General features: G+C 28.8%; 1 protein-coding gene across 3 annotated transcripts in view; it reads right to left on the bottom strand.

The window, feature by feature from the left end:
* The window catches only part of LOC136969556 (L-asparaginase-like), a 120,382-nt gene extending 102,673 nt beyond the window's left edge, over positions 1–17,709 (bottom strand). For 2 of the 3 annotated variants that reach the window (XM_067263773.1, XM_067263771.1), the window contains exons 1-9: positions 17,490–17,709; positions 16,062–16,338; positions 14,849–14,969; positions 12,522–12,636; positions 10,612–10,737; positions 10,451–10,534; positions 3,325–3,451; positions 354–466; positions 92–289 (exon numbers count right to left, since the gene is read on the bottom strand). In XM_067263773.1, coding sequence (XP_067119874.1) covers positions 92–289; positions 354–466; positions 3,325–3,451; positions 10,451–10,534; positions 10,612–10,737; positions 12,522–12,636; positions 14,849–14,969; positions 16,062–16,338 — 1,161 coding nt within the window. In that variant the 5' untranslated portion in view covers positions 17,490–17,709. The remainder of the gene's footprint in view (positions 1–91; positions 290–353; positions 467–3,324; positions 3,452–10,450; positions 10,535–10,611; positions 10,738–12,521; positions 12,637–14,848; positions 14,970–16,061; positions 16,339–17,489) is intronic. The other variant, XM_067263772.1, reaches the window with a different exon arrangement.
* Between the last annotated feature and the right edge of the window lie 4,975 nt (positions 17,710–22,684).

Genomic DNA, 22,684 nt, shown 5'->3' with positions numbered 1-22,684 from the left:
GGCTATAATAATAATCTTATATTTTCCATTCACGTATGTTCAAAGTAACAATTTTTAAAATTATATTATGTATTTTGAGCTTATAACTTACATTTCCTGTTTCATAGGAATTATCCACTTTCCCTGTATTACATTGTGTACAGTTAACGATAATAACACCACGACTAGTAGCACTCTTAATTTCTTCCAAAATATCAGTTCGACCTGTAGGTCCATTTCCAGCGCCATAAGTTTGTAATACCACTCCTTCAATGGGTGGACTCATAAATGCCCTTACCTTTTTTGAAATCTGTATATTAATTTTATATTCATTACAAATATTATATTTTATGATTATACTGTAAGAATCTTACCACTTCAACAGTTATACTTGGAAATAACCGTAATAAACCAACATTCCTGTTTAAAGTACTGTGTACTCTAAATCTTTTAATTTTTGGTGAACGATAAATATCCTTTTCTTCAACTGAAAATAGTAAATAATGTATCGTTCAGGTTATTATAACACACAATGTAAAATATATTATTAATATATTTAACTGAAAAACTATTAAATTAAATTAGATTATTTAAAAATCTTTAAATATAGTGATGAAAAAGTAAATGACTGAAATATGCATAAATTATTTTTAAATCAATTAAAAAAATTCCAAATAATAAAGAAATAATATTTAAAATAAAAAGTAATTTTTGTTTTAAGATAAATTTAATTTTATCACATGCATTTATACTGTATATCAGATGATCCTGCATATATTATTATGCATGAGATTAATAAATATATTTTTAATTGTTTTTTTAAATTTTATTATTAAAAACAAAAGTTTGATTTATAATGGATTTCTAGTATGTGTGAAACACTATTTTTAATGATAATAATTTAAGCTTTTCAAGCCTATATCTACTTTACAACAATAACAAAATTATTGAACAAATCACAATGTGATTATAGATTATTATCTACATTCATCTAAATTATTTTAGATTTCATGTTTCTTTACTTTTAAAATAACTTTTTTAATGCACAAATTGATATTTATGCTCTTTCTTTTATTTATATATAATAATGATAATAATAATGTGAAATATTTAATTAATTACATTATTATTATTTATTCACATAGGCCATCTGATAGAGCCTGACCAATGGCACATCTCACATTATGTATTAGTTAAGATATACTAAATATTAGATATATGTTTGTTTTGTATAATGACAAATATAACTTGGAATGCAAAATAAAATAGAAATTGAATACAAAAATAGGCTGAGACATAAGTTTTAAAGAGTCCTCAAAAAACAGGGCTAAATGGTCGCTTTAAGTTAGAGCCCTTCAATAAAATTATTTGGTACTTTCAAACTACTGTATATCTTTTAACAATATAAAAATTTGAATATATAAACAATTATATGTTTTCAATATTTAAATAAATAGTAAAATAAAATATTTATTTCATAATGTTAAAAAAATAAAAAGAACAAAAACTTATCATATTACAATGAAATTTAAAGTATATTCATTCATTCAATCAATAATAATGGAATACAATACTTGTATTCAAACAAAATATGATGAGAGTGAGTGAATTTTTCTTATTATTTCTTTCTGTTCTGAAGAATATTAGGAAAAAAATATTAACAGTACAAGCCAGAAATATCAATAGTAAATTACTGGCTTAAAATGAGTTATAGACTTCAATGAAGGAATTAAGGATCTAATGTTAAATGAACAACATATGAAAAAAATCCGAGGACTCAAAAATTTGAATCTGAATTCTCATCACAAAAAACATAACATGAATAATGCTTTTGTGTGTCATCTAGCCCAGTAAGAAGAAAAATCAATATTTATAGCTTGACAAAAATATAGAAATAGAAAAATTTTTATTGCAAAAAAATATAAAAACAATAACCACTATAAATAGTGGTTACATACAATAAAAAATCACTATTTATTTGAAATATATGTTTTTACATTAGCAAATTTCTCAAAATATTATATGAGTGAGTACAGTAAAAATAATAATAATAGTAATGATAATTTAGGACATATCTAAATATTATTTTGGGAATATTTATTTACATTTTTCAAATTAATTTAGAACTTAATTAAAAATCAAAATTATCTAATAATTTATACAAAAATCTGATGTAAGTCACTAAATAGCAAAAACTATCACATCAAATGCATGTTGGGATCAGGTTCTTACATAAGACTTGCAATTTCTGAGACAATATTTATCACAAAAATCACACTATTGATGGGTATACTATAGATTATTCCCTATGGAATTTCGTGTGTTTGGGTATATATCTGAACTCAGTGGACCGAGACGAGTTCAACGATACTCTACTTTTGGACCGGAGACAAAAATTAAAAATGTTATCATACTTTTTTCCGGCGATCGCGCGATGATAGGGAGTCGCATGCTTGCTGTTGAAATTGCCTTTAGTAGACGTTTCCCCCCCTTTTTTACTTTGTTCAAGAACTACCGTGAATTGATCACTAATTTAGCACATGGCGGCGTGTGGTGGCTCCCATACGAGAGGTCAGTCGGGCTGCCATGTTCGCTGCCATAAGTAACATTAACCGAAATGGCGATCGTGCGATGATCGGAAGTTGCGTCGCTGTCTCCGCTCTCGTATCGCGTGTTTAACGCTCCGGGAGATGACCGTAGTCCAACGTCACAGTTTGCAGACTTTACCGCAAGATGGCAATACTAGCAACTACGGTGCCGTCTGCACGAGAGCATTAAAAAAGTATGGTAACTTAAAAAGTGTGATAACTTTTTTACTTTTTCGTCTCCGGTCCAAAAATAGGGCACCATTGAACTTGTCTCGGTCCCGAGTTCAAATATATAATCAAAGTCCTGAAATTCCATAGGGAGTAATCTATAGTACATTCCTATTGATTTACTTAAATTGCATTATTTGTTTTTGTTTCTTAGACAGTTTTACAACATACATTCTATTTGTCAATTCATTCTTAAATATATTTTGTTTAGTATAGTAAGAGTGAAGTAACAAACAGACTATATTTAAATAAGTAAAAATACATCTAAAAATAAAAACATTAATGTTTTTTACTAGTATTAATATCAAAGACACAAAGAAATTGACATTTGTCTTATTGATAAGTGGCACATTGATACAATTTATGTAAATTTACATTAAGTCTTAGTGATTTTAGTATAGTGTAGCTCTTTTAGATATTCAATGTTTTAACATTTTCAGACATTAAAGAACTTTTTTAAAAATTTAGATTTAATGAAATATAAATAAGTATTTACAACATTATTTAAATAAGAATAGCTTGACAATACCTTGAATCCTAATACCTATTTTAGCAAGAGGTCTCATGTTAGGAGAGTTGAAACAATTTAGACTTGAAGTACTTATTTTACTAGTACGATTTCCACGAAAGAGTTTATTATCAAACAGAATTGTTACCTAGAAGAAGTTATTTATGTAATATTTAATAATGCAAAGTGAAAAGACAGGCTCAAACACTATTAAGTAATCTTAATGCTATTTGGTTAATATAAGAACATGTTTAAGTTTTTTTCATACAAGTTTAAAGTTTTAGTTTTGTAAATGTAAAAGAATTATACATTCATAAACTCAATACATGCTTTATTTTAGAAGTTTCAGTATTTTATAAAATAAATTAGTTTTTGTATAATCTTAACTGATATGACTATATGTACTAAAAATTTATTTCAGTTTTCATTAATGATCATAAATGCAACACATATAATATTAAATTGCTGAACTTTCTAATGAATTTAATATATTCATATTTATAACAGTAAATATATCATGGAAAATTTTTAATGACAAAAAACTTTTATTCCATCTTGAATTTTGCCAGTTAAGAATGAAAAACATGGTTATTACAATAATCTATATAAAAAAAAATGTAAAAATAGACCATATTTTTGTGGAATGACTGGCATGCTGCATAAAAATGGAGAGACCAGCATGCCGGTAACCCCAGGGTTTCCGGCATATTGGTTAAAATGCCACTAAAATATAAAATTAATCAGATCTAACAAAGCTAGTTGTTAATTAAACATTAAAGAAAACACTTCAACATACACTCAGACTCATTTAATATTATATAACATATACACATTGCTGAGAATCATTTTACTACTTTAAAGTAACATTTTTAACGTGATCAACAGGTCATCATCAGGCTATCAATTTACTGGAACATTTACCATCGTTCTATAATCGAACCAATATGCAATAACAAATTTGAATTTAAATTGGTTAAAAAATGTTCGAACCGTTTGTATTTTATTATTTTATTTTTATTTTATTTTGTTCTACTCTATTTATTTTGATTCATTCAGTTTATGTATTTAAGGGATTAGTTATATTATTTATATTTTATATTTTGATTTTTAACCAAATGTTTGAACCATTTTAAATTTGAATTTGTTATTGCATATTGGTTCAATTATAAAATGATGTTAGTAAATGTTCCAGTAAATTGATAACATGATGATGGTCTGTTGATCAGGTTGAAAACATTAGTTTATAGTAGTAAAATGATTCTCAGCAATAAGGTTTATATGTTATATAACATTAAAGAAAACATTCTTCTGAGTACAATAAAATAATAACATTGTAATTTGACTGACTTAAAATCTAGAAAAGAATTTTCATTTACAAGACAATAAAACAATGACTTATTGACAGTAGTAGTAGTTAGTCAGTACAGGCTACACTGACCACTTATCACTACCTTAAAAATAACACCTTTATTTCAAATTTCACACAAAGCCAATGTTAATTAGGGTAAGTTGACATAATTTACGGTGAGTTTCTTAAATTTACTATGTTTATTTTTGCATTTTTGAATCAAATAACAATAAATACACATAAAAAGCACTTTCGGAATCCCAAGAGTATTTTACATTGTTAGAAAAAAGACAAAATGAAGAAATTAAACATATAATTGAATGCTTACAGTTTTAGAATAAAAACTCTTTCACTTTTTTAATGCACCCTCTAGAGCAGTGGTTCTTAACCGGTGGTCCGTGAAGTCATCCTAAAATTATTAAATAAATGATGACGAGTTTTGTCAGTTCAAATTTCAAATACATTTTGCTTATTTAGTGGATTTTTTTGCACAAACTAAATAAATTGAACCTGCAACTGCAACGGTCAGGAAATATGAAATTGGAAGGCACTAGCAATATATTTGCATTTGAAGATAAAATCAGTACGTTTATCGCTAAAATCGACCTATTGATCACCAAAGTTGAAGAGAGAATTTTTCTGCATTTGATACATTGAACCCAATTATTGACAGACAGTGTGCTGAGATGCCCACCAGTGGCCGAGCGATTCTGTCGCTAAACACTGAGAGTTTGGTCGCGGGTTCCCACTGCGTTCGGATGGGCTGGCACGTGGAGTTCTCCGGGTTTTCTCCACATTTGTAACACCTGAATAGGAGCCAGTTTCCTTTAAAAAACCTCCTGGAAGGCATTATTCGGAAACTGATCCAAAATCCTTTCATAGTCAACATTTCTGAGGTGCCGGATAAAATACAAGAAGAGTTAATTGAAATGTAACACGATAGTAACTGCAAGGATACTTTCGAGACAGGAATTAATCTTAGATTTTTGGAGCCATAAAGCTATTGCTTTCTCTAAAATTCGAGAAATTGCTTTACGGTACCTAACTTTATTTTCAACCACATATTTATGCGAGCAAGGATTCTCAGTGCTTTTGATAATTAAAAGTAAACATCGAAATCGGTTGGATGCCAGTGCTGACATGCGTTTGGCTTTGAGTAGCACTGAACAAAGAATCCAGCAGTTGGTAAACACTATGCAGTTACAAAAATTGCACTAAAATAATATAATTAATGTAACATTTATGCAAATAATATAATACTCTTGGTTTCGAATAATTTTATACATGTTTAATTTATAGAACAACCTTATAAGAACTTATATTACTGCCAAACAGCTCGTGGTCCATGGCAAGAGAAAAATTTTGATAAATGGTCCGTCATCACTAAAAGGTTAAGAACCACTGCTCTAGAGAGGGATGTATAACCTCACTTAAACTGGCATGCAGGCTTTTACCATATGGAAATATCTGATTTCCTGGTCTCCCCCAGAGAGACTGGCATACCAGTCATTCTGCAAAAATATGGTACAATATTGAAGACTCACAAAAAAATTCTTTGAAGTCTTCTAAACATCCATTCACAATCACTGGAACACAATTAACCCTAGTAGAGTTGACCTTTCTTTATACACTCTTCTCTGCCTATATTTATTCAAATTGTTTAAAAGTTCCTGTGACATTGGATTAAACAATGTACCTGTACAGTACATATAGTAGAGAAGAGCCTATAAAGAAATGTTGACTCCACTAGTGTTACTTGTGTACCAGTGATTGTTAATAGATGTTTACAAATACAATGTATTAATGATAAATACAAAAAACATTTTTTGTATTTGTCATTAATACTGTATATTTTTACATTTTACATATAAAATGTATAAGCAATTTGAAATATTCTTCATAAATCATGTTTATTCTCTATGATTTTCTAAATTTTTTAATTTGTATTAAAATTTTGTACATAAGATATTTATTTGAATGATAAATATTTATTCTTAATTTATTCATTATTGTTGAATATTGCATATTTATTGTATATAAACTTTTATTAGTTTATTAGAATATATTATAAACATTAGTCAATCATTCTAGTTAGTGGCAATCTTTAGAATGCATTAATTTTAGAATTTTTATATAAAATGTGAGATTAAAATAACTATAGTATACTATATACTTTTAGGAATTAAGTAAATTTTAATAAAAACATAAGATATTAATCTAATTAATTAGGCTATTTGTTTAATGTGTACTAAATACTATCAGATCACAACTAAATGAAAAGGGCTTATCATATCAGGACGAGAAGGAACCAGATTCAATTATTCAAATATGACTTTTTTATATTTGAATAATTGAGTATGGTTCCTTCTCATCCTGATGCGATAAACTCTTTTCATTTAGCCATAATCTGATAAATACACATTAAACAAATAGCCTAACTTTGGGCTAGAAGTGTATTTAATTTAATCTAGTATTTAGTAACTAATTAATTGGGCTTGATGATCGCTGATATGTGTATATATGGGGGTGTTTCAATAAGTAATGCCTTTTATTTTTAAACAAACATTTTAATGTGTACACAAAAATATGAATATAGTAAATGAAGTTTGAATTTCTGGAAACACTATTGCACAATAGGAACACTGGTGCCACTTGTCAGACATTTCTGACAAATGGAAAGAAAATGGTGAGCATGCTATCATCGTCCACACTCCCAACAGCAGCGAAATGTTATTTGTTTTCTATGGACACGGGGCAAGAAATATGGACAAATTCATACGGAAATGCAGGAAATGTATGGTGACAATTGCATGGACTATTCAAACATCCATCGATGGTGTGAAATGTTTAAAAATGGTATCAATGTGTGATTGATGAGCACAGGTCAGGTCAGTAAGTGCAACTTTGTCTGAAACAGTTGCTGCTGTTGATCAAATGATTCAAAGCAACTGCCACATTCTCTTGAAGATGCTGTTGGAAAAATTTGACATTTTGATTGGAATGGTTTATAACATCGTGCACGAGAAACTGGCGTACAGAAAATTTGCACATGCTGGGTACCTAGACACTTAACAGAAGAGCACATGGCTGCAAGAATGATGATGTCTTTGAGTCATTTGGAATGATATGCAGAGGAAGAAAACAACTTCATTCAAGGGATCATCATAGGAGACGAATTGTGAGCACACCATTTCACCACAGACGAAAGAAGCAAGCATGGTTTGGAAGCATTCAAGTTTCCCTCTCCCAAAAAATTCAAGGTGACACAGTGTACAAAGAAAGTTGTGGTGACAGTGTTTTGGGACTGCAAGGGTGCTCTATCAGTAGATTTTCTCCCTTAGGGAAAAACTGTGAATTCTGACAGTTACTGCAAAATCCTGAAGTGCCTGCAACGAACTATCCATGACAAGAGACCACACTTGCAAGCACACGATATTCAACTTCTTCACGATAATGCCCACCCATATGCTTCGACGAAAGTCTGTAACCACATCACATCCTTTGGATGGGAAATTCTGCATCACTCCCCCCCTTACAGTCCCAATTCGGCACTGAGCAATTTCCACCTGTTTGGTCCTTTGAATAAATTCCTGACTGGAGAGAGGTTCCATTCTGACGAGGATGATAAATCAGCTGTTTGTGGATGGTTGTATGGCCAGGAATCAGCATTCTATAATGCAGGCATCTTCAAGCTGGTACACCACTGGCACAAGTGCTTGAACTTGAATGGTTCCTATGTTGAGAAGTAGTCTAATCCACATATTTCATTTCATATATTCTGTATTTTCCATATGCATTAAAACTTTTGCTTAAAAAAATAAAAGGTGTTACTTATTGAAACCGCCTTGTATGTTATGCCAAATCTTGGAATGTTGCCAATTTCATGAAGTAGGCAAAAATTTGCATAATTCATGAAAACAGTTGATATTCTGATTTCACAAAATTGACAATATTCATGCCAACTTCATGAAATTAGCAATTGGACCAAGTGATAATAGCACATTATTGTGGTTAATTTATGAACTTACATATCATTATTTTTTTAACTTTTGGCTCTTTCTGGCCAGTAGGCACTTAGAGGGCTTTTGTTTCATACCTATTGTGAGTTTGGCCAGGCCCACAAAGCAGTTGATGAGAAATGGGGTCTGACACATTTGGGATGAACTGCCCATGAAAAACTTGGATTACTTGCTCTGATTTGATCCAGGGTCCACCAGTGTTAACCACCTTAGCTATTTGGTCAACAAACTTACATATTTTGGAGAGCTTTCATATTTGTCAACAAACTTACATATTTTGGAGAGCTTTCATATTTTTTTGCTTCTGTTTACCATAGTTTTAGAGCTTCTAACTTTAATGGTTAAAACATCAGATGCAATTATTATTTAATTAATGTTATAAACTCATCATTTTTTACATTAATATAACATTAAAAGTTATAAAATAATCATTGATTAAAAACTACTTATATTGTAATTCTACTTCTCCCATCTTGCTGATGAAACTGGAACTAAGCACAATGTCATTACCATTGTTATTATTTGCATACATTTTTTAAACTCTAAAATGTAAAGATTTGTTTTATGTAAATAAACATCATAAGAAAGCATAAAATATCATTTAGTGTTGTCTTCTTACTTGAAGATTATGTAGATAGATCTTTGTCTAATCTTTTCTAAACTCAAAAACATGATCATTACAAATGTATTACTATTATTTTGAAAAATTTTCAATTTTCATAAATAACATTGTCATATTGTTGTTTGCTTTGTATCTAGTAGAATTCATTATCATTTTTGTGATTGGTTATTCTATCTGATTTTTACTAGATTTGTCACAACCTGATACAGATGACAATTCTTACTTCATGTAACAACCTTTATTTAAATTAACTGAAGAGGGACTAAAAGTCCAAAATGCATTTCGATTTAAATAAAGGATATTACATGAAGTAAGAATTGTATTCTGTGTCAACTGTTGTGACAAATCTAGTAAAAATTGGATAGAATAGCCAATCACAAAAATAATAACATTGTTGTTATACCATTTTATTGAAGTAGATTCTGTAGAGATCATTAACAAATTCTTATCAAAATATGTAACTTATTACTGTACATACCAAATTTACTTGCGTATAAGACAAAGTTTTTATTTATTTTTCCCTGCTTCAAAAAATCTACGTCATCCTATACGTGCGAGCGAAGGATTCTTTGCATTTTTGCAAGAATTTTTGTGAATCTTTTATTCACATTTTTTACCAGATGGTCACCCTCATGTTTAGAAACAAAACTATTTTATCTGAGTCGTTTGAATCATTTTTGTGTATTGTCAGGAGTAAACATGAATAGCAATAGGAAAAGCAAAGCTTTTGAATTTAATTCCAAATTGAAATTCCAAAATAAGACAGGAACCTGATATAAGTTTTAATCCATTCTCGCGTGAAAACACGTAATTATTCGGAAGACAGAATTTGGAGAAATGGAGGGTGGATTTGACTATTAAGAACTGGCAAAAAAAATTCCTGATTGTCCAGCTTTACATGAACAAATTATGTTGTCGATTTTACAATATTATTCCTTAAAGTGTAAAATGCTAGTAAGTTTTGCGGGACAATGTGTGCATTTACGTGCATTTGATATTTTATTTATGATTAAACAAAATAAAATTAGAATTGTATTAATAAATCTAATTTTCTTTATTTTGATCTTTAAGTCACACCTCATCCTATATGCGAGTAAATATGGTAAGTTTGATTCTTTTGCATAAATATACATTTATTTAGAAGATATAAAAACTTACCTCTGGAATATTATAAATCCCTGCTATAATAAGTGAACATAGGAAATTTTCTCGTCCATCACTACGTGTTTCAAATAATGGAATCTAAAACAAATATTTCTTATAAACAAACCATATCATTTACAACTTAATTTTAAATAAAACATTTAATCAAAAATTACCTGGGATCCCGTAATTACAACAGATTTTCCTAACTGTTCAAACATGAAAGAAAGAGCTGAAGCTGTATATGCCATTGTATCTGTACCATGAAGGATAACAAAGCCATCAAATAATTCATAAAATTCCTGACATTAAAATATAATAAAGATAATTATTTTTACTTTGTGAGGAAAAAAGCTTATTATTATTTAATAAAATTGTTATAAATTTTATGAACTATTTTAGCATTATCAAAATAAAAACCAATTTCAATGTTAAAATGAAATGTTTGCTTTGTAAGTAAATATTATAATTGATATTTTAACTATCAATTCATTGAATTATGTTTTACATGCTCCTATCATATTCTACTTCAATGTATTTGCATTTTCTATAATTCAAGATCAGTGGTAACTAAGATTGTAGGTTATATTTAGAAATTATTTGTCAATATTTACATTAAACAAACCTTAATGAATCTTCCTCTCCAAAAAGTGGAATGTGATTTGAATTCATTTCATTTAATTTTATCAAAAAAAGAAAAACTTATTTTATGAATATTGCCATTAATTTTTAAAAAATTCACAATTTTACATAATTTTTTATTAAAGTATGCAAATTGCAAATGTAATATTTATGTGAGAAGCCAGGGACACAGGAGCTGTTCCCTAAATGCCACTTAATTGGCACGGTCTGGTCCACGTTGTCATTGGATGGCTTAAAACTACAAGGGCAAGTTATTGAGTGGGGGGTGTGCGAGTAAGCAAATAGGTGTCAGGTTAGGATTTATAGACAGAGAGACAGGTGTTTAACAGATAACAAGATAAAAGTTTAATATATCTAACATCTAAACTAAGTTACAAAAAGGTTACAAAATATGGCTAGATATGGCAATTAAATACAAATGTTAAGCCATACATATGGCGGCACGACTATCCTAATTCCTATGCCACATGGGATGTGCCTAAAAACGCGGAGACAGGGAGTTTACAAATTTCTAACAAATACCTCTAACCAATCTTGACTAAGTATATGGCACTGTCTTATGGCGGGTCTTGTCCTCGTGACGTTTCTTGGCGTCTTCCATTTACTTGGAATTAAAGGTTTAATCTTCTTGTGGAGTATAAGTCTTCTCCTCTGACTACAAAACACACTTTCTTATGACAAAATGCACCTTCATTATAAAACGTCTTCTGTATAGGACTTTCTTATGACATCTGCTACTTCATTATGACAAAACGCCTGGAGCTTCCGGTGTCTCAATTTTTTATACTAAATGCATGGGAATCTAGTCATGTGATTGTTGATTGTTACAATAATACAAAATACCGTACAATAAGCTGTGTGGTGTGAACTCATTTTTCAGGGGGGGAGTCGACTTATCAGAATTCTAAAAAGTGTGAAACAGAAAAAGTATGTTGATTTATCCAGTGGTGACGAGTTAAACGATGTCGAGTAAACCAAGTTTTTTAAGGTTAATAACATTAATGCCTATGTAAGTCAGCCGGGACCACAAAAAATTGACTATGTAACCAACGAGTGTCGAGTTATCCGGGTGTCGACTTATGAGGAGTTGACTGTTTATACTTTATGTGTATGTTTGGCTGTATAAACGTGTATCAATGAATACCAAATATTCAAAATGAAATGATAAGTCCTCTCTGGATTTATGTATGAGAATTAGAAATTAATTTAACAATTAAAAAAATATATGTTAAATGTTCTTTTTTAGAAAAATTATTACAATGCCTTAAATTTTAAATATATGTTGCCAAAAATAGTTGGTTATTATTTTAAAAATTATAAATATTTATTTTAAAAATTAAAGAAAATGAAATATTAACATTATAGCCACTTTATATAATATCATCATCTTTTACTGATGTCTATCTATTCATATTTAATTTAAAAGCAAAAAACATAGTATTACTTTAATATCTAGGGCAATACGGATCCAATCATCCATCGTCATATTTGAAGAATCCAAAAGTGGTTCATATTCATAAATAACATAAACAAGTCTTTTATGACTGTAGTCCATTTTTCTGAAAATGTTAAGAATTTCATTAATAATTTTAATAAAGATATATTTAATAATAAAGTTTATTATTAAATATATTATTTTTAAAGTAATTGTCAAGTTATTCATAATTTATACTTTATTGTAATATTTATAAATATTATCACTAATTAATTATAAATTTATGCAATTTAACTAATTATCCATTCACTATTTCCACATTTTCCATTCCTATTATTACACACTTCTGATAATTATTCATTATAAAGAAATATCTTTTCAAAAAGAACATTCTCTGTTAATTATATTTAATTATGTTAAGGCTTAAATTTTTAAATAAGATGCAGAATACAAAATTAATTCTCGGAGCGAGGCGAAGCTGAGAGACAACTAACACTTGACTTCATGCATCCCTTGTCAACATCATAACTCTAGAATGAGTTGTCCAATCTTGATGAAATCTTCTAGGATGACTCATCATCACTCAAGAATGAACTGATTAAAATTTCAACTCTCAAAAATCATCCATTTTTGTAGAACTGGAGATAGGGTTCAAAATGAAGGTTGCGTTTTTCTTCAGTATTGGAGGTCAAAATGAGTTGACTAAGACTACGTCCTTCATGGCAGCATCTATTTATTGAGCCTATTTATCTAGAGATGAACTTGATCAGTTCGAAATGGCAGTAGAGCTATATCCAACAAACAAGCAAGTTAAACAAACCAACAAAGACTACTTGCAATCAACTGGGTGTCCTGTTGCTTTTATAGCATCTGAAAACACTCCAGATATTGCCCTGCCTTCGTCCAAAGATGACTCAGCTCTTGGTCTCTCCAAGTATTTTAATCTGTCAGTTAATGCCAGAATCATGCTGAGAGTCAACTTATGGGTGCAAGGAGGTCTAGGAACTATACGTTACATTATATATGCTCCTAATGCTCTCCCTCCAGCTCTTCCTCTGTTTATTTTAATAAAATTTGATAGCTATCAGGGACCTTTCATCTATAGTAATCTGTTTCCAATAATCCCCATTACACACACTTCAATCAATGGCAGTATACTGCGATCTTATAGACAGTTTCCCCTTACCTTAGCATACTCAATGACTATACATAAATCACAGGGATTAACTCTTCCAAAAATCAAAATAGATATAGGAAAAAAGAGATAGCTATCGGTCTTACCTATGTTCCATTCAGTCGAGTGAAAAAAATAACCGACAGTATTTTTAAACAGTTACAATAAAGATTACTACGAGTCAATCTGCAAGTCCAAGGCCCATAGTGATAGACAGAATTTCATGAGATGTTGGCATAGCAATTAATTAATGGCTTATTCTGACCTTATATTTATACCTTTAAATGATATAATAGAAATCAAATATATTGTTGAGAATGAATGATTCTTTCTCTCTTTTTTCCCTCATAATCTAGAAAATGAAGGTGCGAGCAGCTTTGCTCCGACTATATGCTGATACAGCATTACTTAACTAGTTTATATTACTTGTTTAACTAATTTTTTTGGAAGATATATCATCTATAAGATTATTCTGATATTACAATATTATCTTAAGACACAAGTATCCAGCTTTCTAAACCCTCACTAAATAACCAAAAGTTCTTTTAATGAGCTTCTAAATACTTGTATATTAATATAAAAGATAAAAGTTTATACTGAATAAGAAAATTAATTATTACTTTAAAAAAATAAGTAAAAGTAATGTAAGATGAATATAATAATTCAATAAGCCATAAGGAAAATTCATAAGAAAAATAACTTAAAATTCTTAATAAATGTAGATAATTAAGATATTTAAGAATTTTAATTATCAAATTCATTGCCAGGAGTTTACAATTTTTATATTATTTTATTCTGTGAAAATGAAAGTTAAATTTCTTAGTAGTTTTAAATTTGTTTTAATAATTGAATCTTATCTTTATTAATATCAATAAATTCATTATAAAATAATTTTTCTTCTTAAATTTACTTAAAAAATTTTGTGATGTGTGAATTAAAACTAAATTTGTGAAATGCACATTAAATTTTTTTTTATTTTGGTTATTGTTACAATTGTCATCAATGGGTTTTCTGAATGTATCCAAGTTATTGAACAGTATTTTAATAATTCATATTTACTATGATGTGAATAAAAAATTTCTATTGAAATAAAATTGAAAAATACAAAATTAATGATGCTAATTTAATAAAAATTTTAAATTCAATTCAATTCATTACTTACGGAAGTGCTAGAGGAAGCTTGTCATTCAATTTTAAAAAATTTTCTGCTACATATTTTTCATCGTGTAAATTTGGAAAATTACGAATTCCATTCTCTAGTTTTCCTGCCTGAGGTGCATAAACTAAAAAATTAAGAGTTTTAAATTATTAATAAGAGATCTATACTATAATTATCCAGTAACTTAGTAAATTCAATTTAATATTAAACATTAATAAAAATTATTTTTGATATTTGATAAATCAATAATACTTGATTTATCAAAGTTATTTTATGATTATAAAAACATAGTTTATATAAAGGGTTTGAGTGTAAAAGGTAGTAATCCACATAAACCTAGTTCTGGGAAAAATGTAAATCAAAATTTGTTTATTGTTTGTATTTTAAAAGGCAAAATTACAGGGACTTCTGACTGACTTCGCCTTACCTCTATAAATGTAAATTGATACTTCTGACCATTTGATAGATAAGCTGGAAATAGACCATAAGCTGGAGATAGACCATTTAATAAAGCAACTTATAAAATGATTCAAAAAGTGGATTACCATCTTTTACACACGAATCTTTCAAATATGCAAGTTATTTACATGAAGAGAATCAAGTTATGTAGTTACTATGTTTTTACTTCATATATGTGAATAACTACCTATAAACAGAAGTTGAAAGAAAATTATTAGATTAATTAAGTTTAATTAATATAAATCAGTATAATGTTCTTTATATCAAGTAAAATGATTAAAGAATCAATTTATTTGATATAAGAAAACTAAATTGTGCTTAGTTTTAACATTTAGTGTTTTTTTTTTCCCATTTTTCATTTTTAACTCTTTCCAACCCTGTGGACACTAAGAGGATCTTTCTTCCATATCCATCTCCTCCAGGCCCATGCCAAGTGGTAAGGAATGGGGCTTGACATATCTGAGTCAGATATGAAAACTTCCTAGGAAGTTGCTTGCCTAAATTCAATCTCAAATCTCCTAGAGTGGTGCGCTGAAGCTTTAACCACCTTGGCCATCTGACTGTCTTTAATAATTAATTATAACTAAATTCTGGCAATATAACATTATATATAATACATATGTATGCAAATAAATTATTATTTAATGGAAAACAGAATTCTAATAATATAATGAAATTATTATGCTGTTAAATAACATATTAGTAATTAATTATAATTAAATACTAATAAGAAATTTATTATAAATAAAATAATTACCTCCTTTATCTGTTTTCACCATTCCAATAGTTCCGCCGGTATATAATACTAATACTAAAGCCTGATCTGTGGATGAATCCGAAGATGGAGCTCGAACAAGCATATTCAAATTTTTTCTTAATATTTTCGGTGCATAATAGGGATCTATCTTGAATCGTTGACTGTTTTTGTCATCTTTTATATCTTTTTTAACGTTGGCGTCACTACTAAATTCATCATCATTTATACCATTCACTGTGGCATAACAAGAGGAGGAGTCTTTATCAAGGGAATCCATCTATTTAAAAATAATTAATACCTCATTAATATAAAAAATTCATATTGTTTTAAAATTAAGTTAGATTATTATTATTATTGGATAAATAAACATTTTACATCTCTTATTAAGTTTTTGTAAATTAGATCATTAATCTTAGCCTTTTTTATTAAGAAAATTTAGTGAAGCATTTCTCAAAGTGTGATATGCATAACCTGGAGTACACAAAAAGATATTCAGTGAATACAGAGAATCATTATTTCCCAATAAAGTATACATTTTGTGTGAATTCTCCTACTCAAGTTGTGTTAAGTGTTGCATTTGGATAGTTTGCAAACTACCTGGGAAAAGGGATACCTGGAACTTAAAATTTAAGAAGGGAAACAAATGACACAAATTGGGAAATACTGATTTAGTGGTACAATATGTCAAAAAAAGTTTTTTTTCAATATAAACTATGCTCCTCTATACTCCTATATACTTTACATATCTTAAGATTAATATTTTTTCTATTTATTATTAAGATAATGAACAAAAATTTGAAAAAAAAAATACAAGATTAGAAACAGCTTTTGTATAATTACAAAGAATTTCATCAAACTTAAATAAAATATTAATTATAATTAATCATCATCTAAATAACTGAATAAAAATCATATTTTGGTATTTCAAAATGCACAAGTTAACCTTGATCAAAACAAATTGCAAACAATCATTTGTTTATTTAATATTTATCTATACAGTAGTTTACACAGATAATAACATAAAATTATCAATATTGTATTTAAATATTTACAATTTATGTAATTAAATCTGTTTTTTTTTTTTTGGTTTGTGTTTTTACCTTTCAAATTTGTATTAAAAAAAAAAGAAAAAATTTATAACAATTTCGATTTATTTAAAATTTAAAAAGATAATTCTAAAATATTCAAATTTTTAGAATTCTTCCGAAAATCAATGAAGATTTTTCCCGCGAACAAATTTGGGTTTTAACCCAAATTTGTTCGCGGGAAAAATCTCGTCCTTGAGGAGAGAAATCTATTAATTAGCTCAATGACATGTTTAATAAAGAAAATTATGAAATTAACATTTAATGTTGACAATATTTGCTAAAAATAAATTCAATAAAATTCCATTCTCCATACTGAAGCATATTAAGAGTTTTTACTTACATTATACACCTCTCAGATATAAAATCGAACGAATATAAAATATATAAACGACGTATTTTATATATATATATATATATATACAATGTTTATTAACGTCTATACATCATTCATCAGAATATGTGACGATTCTTTATCTGAAGACATCACGGATCATGGATCAACATCACACGAGTTCTCCGTATCAATTTACCATCATCTTCCGGTGCCGGTATCTCATCCAATAAGCATCTAGATTACAAACCGCCTCATCAAATGCGCCAATAGCATCGAATGTTTTAACAATACTTATATACTGAAAGTGAAACAAATCAGTTTCATAGTTATTGTTCCGTTTAATAATATTTTAATACTTATAATTGAGTGAAATCGATTAATTTTGGGATTTTTAATTGTTTTATTGCTTTAAAAGTATCAAGATCAACGACCTTTCGAGAGTTTGGGCTTACGTTACATAGCTGTTGCTAGGGTAATATAGGAATATACACGGTTATGAAGTGTTTAAATGTTAGTTTTACCCGGATATAAAGCGTATCATGCCGTTTATACGTTCCAAAATTTATATTGTTTTTCGTGAGTCTTGTTAACGCGGAAGTTCCATATGTTTCTGTCGTATGACGTATAAAACGCGCACCTTAGTAGTACGGTTTTGGATTATTTACGGAGAGAAATTAAATAAAAGCTGAAGAAATAAGTTAACACAAAGGAAACAATATTAAATATTATGTAAGACCAAACTGTACACACGAATTTTCTATACAGTGATTTAAATGCGTTCAAATAGAAATTTTTGTGCGAGAGAGAGAATGCGAATTTTATATTTTCGTTATCTTGTTTTACTATTTATCTAATATATTTCATAAACGAGAATCGACAGATCTGTTAATTAAGAACTATTAAACAAATCTGAAGAAATATTTTAAAAGTTTTAATAAGAAAACGGGAATGAGTCAGTCGAATGTCGGATTAACACTGTGGATGCACAACGAAAATGCTATATGTTAGTTGATATTCTTTACAGGCAAATAGATCCATAGCTATCGGAGCGCTTTCAAGTAGCTAAGCCCCCTCAAGTTAGTCACTAGTTTCCATATGCATTATATATTAAATTAGCCGGTAGGCCCGGCGTTGCTCGGGCAAAAGTAATGATAGAGAAGATAAAGATTATTACATTATAGTCACAAAAAAGAGAGTAATTTCATCAACGAACTAAGTTTTTCTAAAGAAAGGTCGAATTTGAAAATCGAATGTTTTAATATTGTTCGATTTTCACAACGTGTTCTGACTATATCCTTCGATTTTCATCGAATGTTCTAAAGAAGAAAGGTCGAGAAAAACCGAACTAATCTGTTTAAATTTGAAAATCGAATATGTTCCAACATATTACTCTTTTTTTTTTTTTTTTTTTTTTTTTTCTTTTCCAGCGCCTGTAAATCTTGCACGTCGCTTTCTCTTGTTCTCCATTGTTACTTAACACTTCCACTGTTACTTAACACTTTGGTACCCTAACTGTGTACCAAATTTCAACTTTCAACTCCTAACCGTTTGGGCTCTGCACTGATTATTATTATTATTATTATTATTATCAACTCGTCTCGATTATATATATATATATATATGCTTTCGCTTTCATCAAGTAAATTTTAAACTGTAGACAATAGGCCTAGTGCTGGATGAAAGAAAAAAAGAAAATACTAATCATTAAATACTAGAAATTGCCCCTCTTGTCTCCGCGATTTATTTCTGATTACAGAACTTCAGGCAAAACAGCGAGCAGCCAGAAGAAAGCGAGCATATAGCAAGTCCTCACTTAACGTCGTTAAGGAAAGTTGCAAGTAAATTTGTAATCATTTACAATTACCGTTGTCGAATTTTCTTGTGTTTATATTATTTAGCCTATGGCAAATTGGTTTCGTTATACGTCGCAGTTTCCAAAAAACCTATCGACGTCCTTAAGTGGCTGTAATTGAATCTTAATGTTTTTTTTTTTTTTTTATGCGACTTAAATTTTATATAATACTTAAATTAAAACTAATTTCTTTATATATTTTTTTACATTTATACTGATTAATCAGATTATAATAATTATAGTAGATCTATAGCCTAGAACTAGTCACACTGAAACTACTGATGTATATTGGCAGATTCTTTGCTATACCACTAGCCAATGTCTTATACTGTATTAGCCGATATACAATACTTGTCTACCTCCAACATGGTGTACCATGATCTCCAATTAAAATTATTTTGAAGTATTATAGTACTTCATACTATTTTCTCAATATAATAATTTGATGTACTACGAGTTTTATGATAGCGTTATTAAAAATCCAGCAACGAGTTGCTTAACTTTTCCGGCAACATTTGATGACACCATCTGTTATGATATTTTAGTATTAAAAACTTCTTATAACTAGTCTTTAGTATTATAATATCATAGTTAATATAATATAATAGTTAAAACTATTAGGCCTATAAAATGGCAAAAAGCTTAATTTTGAGGGTAGAAATGGTTTTTATTAAAAAAAAAAAAAAAATGTAAATGTTAATAACGAGTAAAATCGTCATTAAGTCCTACTGACGATACACACGACCTTCTTTATCTTTCCACCCTTTCGACCATCAATCACTAAAATTTAACAACATCAGTCCCCATAATACACAAATTTCCTTGCAAAATTTCAGATATTTTCAACAAAAAGCATAGGAGTTATTAAACTTCAAAGAGGGTAAACAAAATCGTGCTTCCCCTTTATTCACAAAGTATTATTTTCAATAAAGTAAATGGCAGCGAACTATATTTTATTATGAAATATGCATATTATCAAATGGAAGATTAATAATGTTTACGTATACCATAAGTTCTCGCTCCGCTAAAATTAATCGAATTAAATTTGATTTCGAAGAATAAATATTTTAAGCGAAAACGATTGCTTATATAACTTCAATTTAACGTGCATTTAGAAAATTAAATAATTTTAGTTTATATATATATATATATACATACAGGCCTATATTTTTTTTAATTAAAAATGTCTGCTTATAATTAACATCCACTTTTGTCCGTAGAGTTGATTTACTATAAAAATGCTCATTGGGCTGTAATTTGAAAATATAATAGACCTATAAATTCCCACTGTCGTCTGTCTGCCAGTCTGTCCTTCCTTAATCTCGAGAATGGAGTTAGATAGTTGAAAGCCGAGAAAAGATATGTTGGGATGATTAAAGTTTACTTAACACAATTGTGAGTGAAAAAAGAATATACATGTGGCTAAGGCCAGTTTTTGGCAGAATTTTGGAGGTATACAGCACCTAAATTTTTGCGTCGCAGGCGATTGCTTAGTGCGCCTATAGCTGTGTGGCAACAAAAAGTGCTAATAGAAAATCGTTTAACCCAAACCGCCCGGCTCGAGCGTGATTCTAGGGTCACATACAAACTGACACAAATTAGTTATCTAAAGAGTGTTTTCGGATTGAACAAATAACATTTATTTACACTTTAAAAACGATGGTCATCTATCCCGGAATTACTACGGGATATATACAAAACAAAATATTCATTTTATTCTTATGAAAATTTCTCGGAACAAGTCGCAAGTTCCACTACAATTGCACTGTTTTCACTGACCAGTCCACCTCGGACTTACCATGTTTATTTTCAGAATCACAGAGATTGGCAATCTTTTCCGAATGGCCATCTATCCCGAAATTATTCTATTACAGCTTTTCTCAACCTTTTTAAGCCAAAGGTCGAGCAAATGTCTGAAGAAATTTTACAGACTACTAAGTTATATAAGCCTAATTTTTAAATTTACAATCTGAATTTTCTATGTAAAATTAGTTAATCATTTAACTAATTGAGTTTATTCGAAAGTACTTAAATGACTTACAAAATCGTCATTAAGTTATCAGATTATTTTGTTTATTCGGAATTATTATTTACGCAATTATTTGAATCAGATTAGATTGTTATTAAGTAATGTAAAAACTCAAACGCAATAATTTGAGACAGCAAATTTTAAAAAATTTAATCAAAGTTTTAAGATTTGATCTTATATAGGCCTAAATATTGGATATTTTATTAATTATATATAAATTATATTTATTCGCGCGATTCTGTCTTTGGTTTTTTTTCACAAGTAGATAAAATTTTGTTACTATTATTGTATTCTAAACAATCTCGTTAACAATTACGATACAAAAGCCCAATAATTGTTTACAACACTCATTCAAAATTACAACAAATACGTATTAATATTGTGTTATAAAATGAATTTAAATTACTTAAAAATATAGATTTTTTTCTAAAAAAACGTTTGTTTTAGTAAAATTTAAGAACATCAATGTAAATTTATTGATTTTGAGGAAAAAATTAAAAGTTTTTAATTAGTTTTCTAATTAGAATTAATTATAAGCTAATAGAGAAAAAGCAGTATGACTAACACTACCGTAAGTTTACATTGCGATGAAATACTACAGTCGACATTTTCCACGATGAAGAATATCGACCTTCGAGTGATTCAAAGTTCCAAATATGGATTTTTCGATAGGATTGGGCGTTGAAAACATTGAATTATAGTTTTTCGCCATCGGAATTTCAAAATGGCGAACGAATTCGTTGATTCCAATCGATATGTGATAAATTATGGTGGAAAATTGATCATTCTATTTAAGGAAATGAAACTATTATTGATTCATTATTAATTTAACATGACCTTATACTATGCAATATCGTAGATCTAGTCAAATAACACTGCGCATTCATTCGTTTGTGAAAAACAAAACTTGCAGTTACATTAAAATATTATTTGCGATGTAGTAATTAATCTTCGTAAAGTGTGAAAATACAAAATGGCCGCCGAATGACAAGAAAGTGTTATTGTTTCGTCACCTTCGATGGCAGATATATCCGGAACGGATCACCTCCCGAAATACTTATTCTATGGCCAAAACTGTCTTTCAAGTAACAGTTCTGTTATTTATCAACAGATGGCAACACGTGTAAGGAGGGTCGCAGAGTCATTTAAACAGGTCGTATATTACTTATAATGGTTCTTTTTCCGTAAATTTTTTTCATTTAGCACCAAATTAAATCTGATTTAATTTCACTTTCATTGGGCGTCACTTAAAATACTTCTAAAGTTCGTAACACTTAAAATTAAATGGCGAATTGATGAATTTATTTCAAATATTATAGA

This window comes from Centruroides vittatus, unplaced genomic scaffold, assembly GCF_030686945.1.
Source record: "Centruroides vittatus isolate TY-2023 unplaced genomic scaffold, ASM3068694v2 contig_18, whole genome shotgun sequence".
Taxonomy (NCBI): Eukaryota; Metazoa; Arthropoda; class Arachnida; order Scorpiones; family Buthidae; genus Centruroides; species Centruroides vittatus.
Note: the sequence above shows the minus strand (reverse complement) of the source record. Positions and strands in the feature narration are given on the sequence as shown.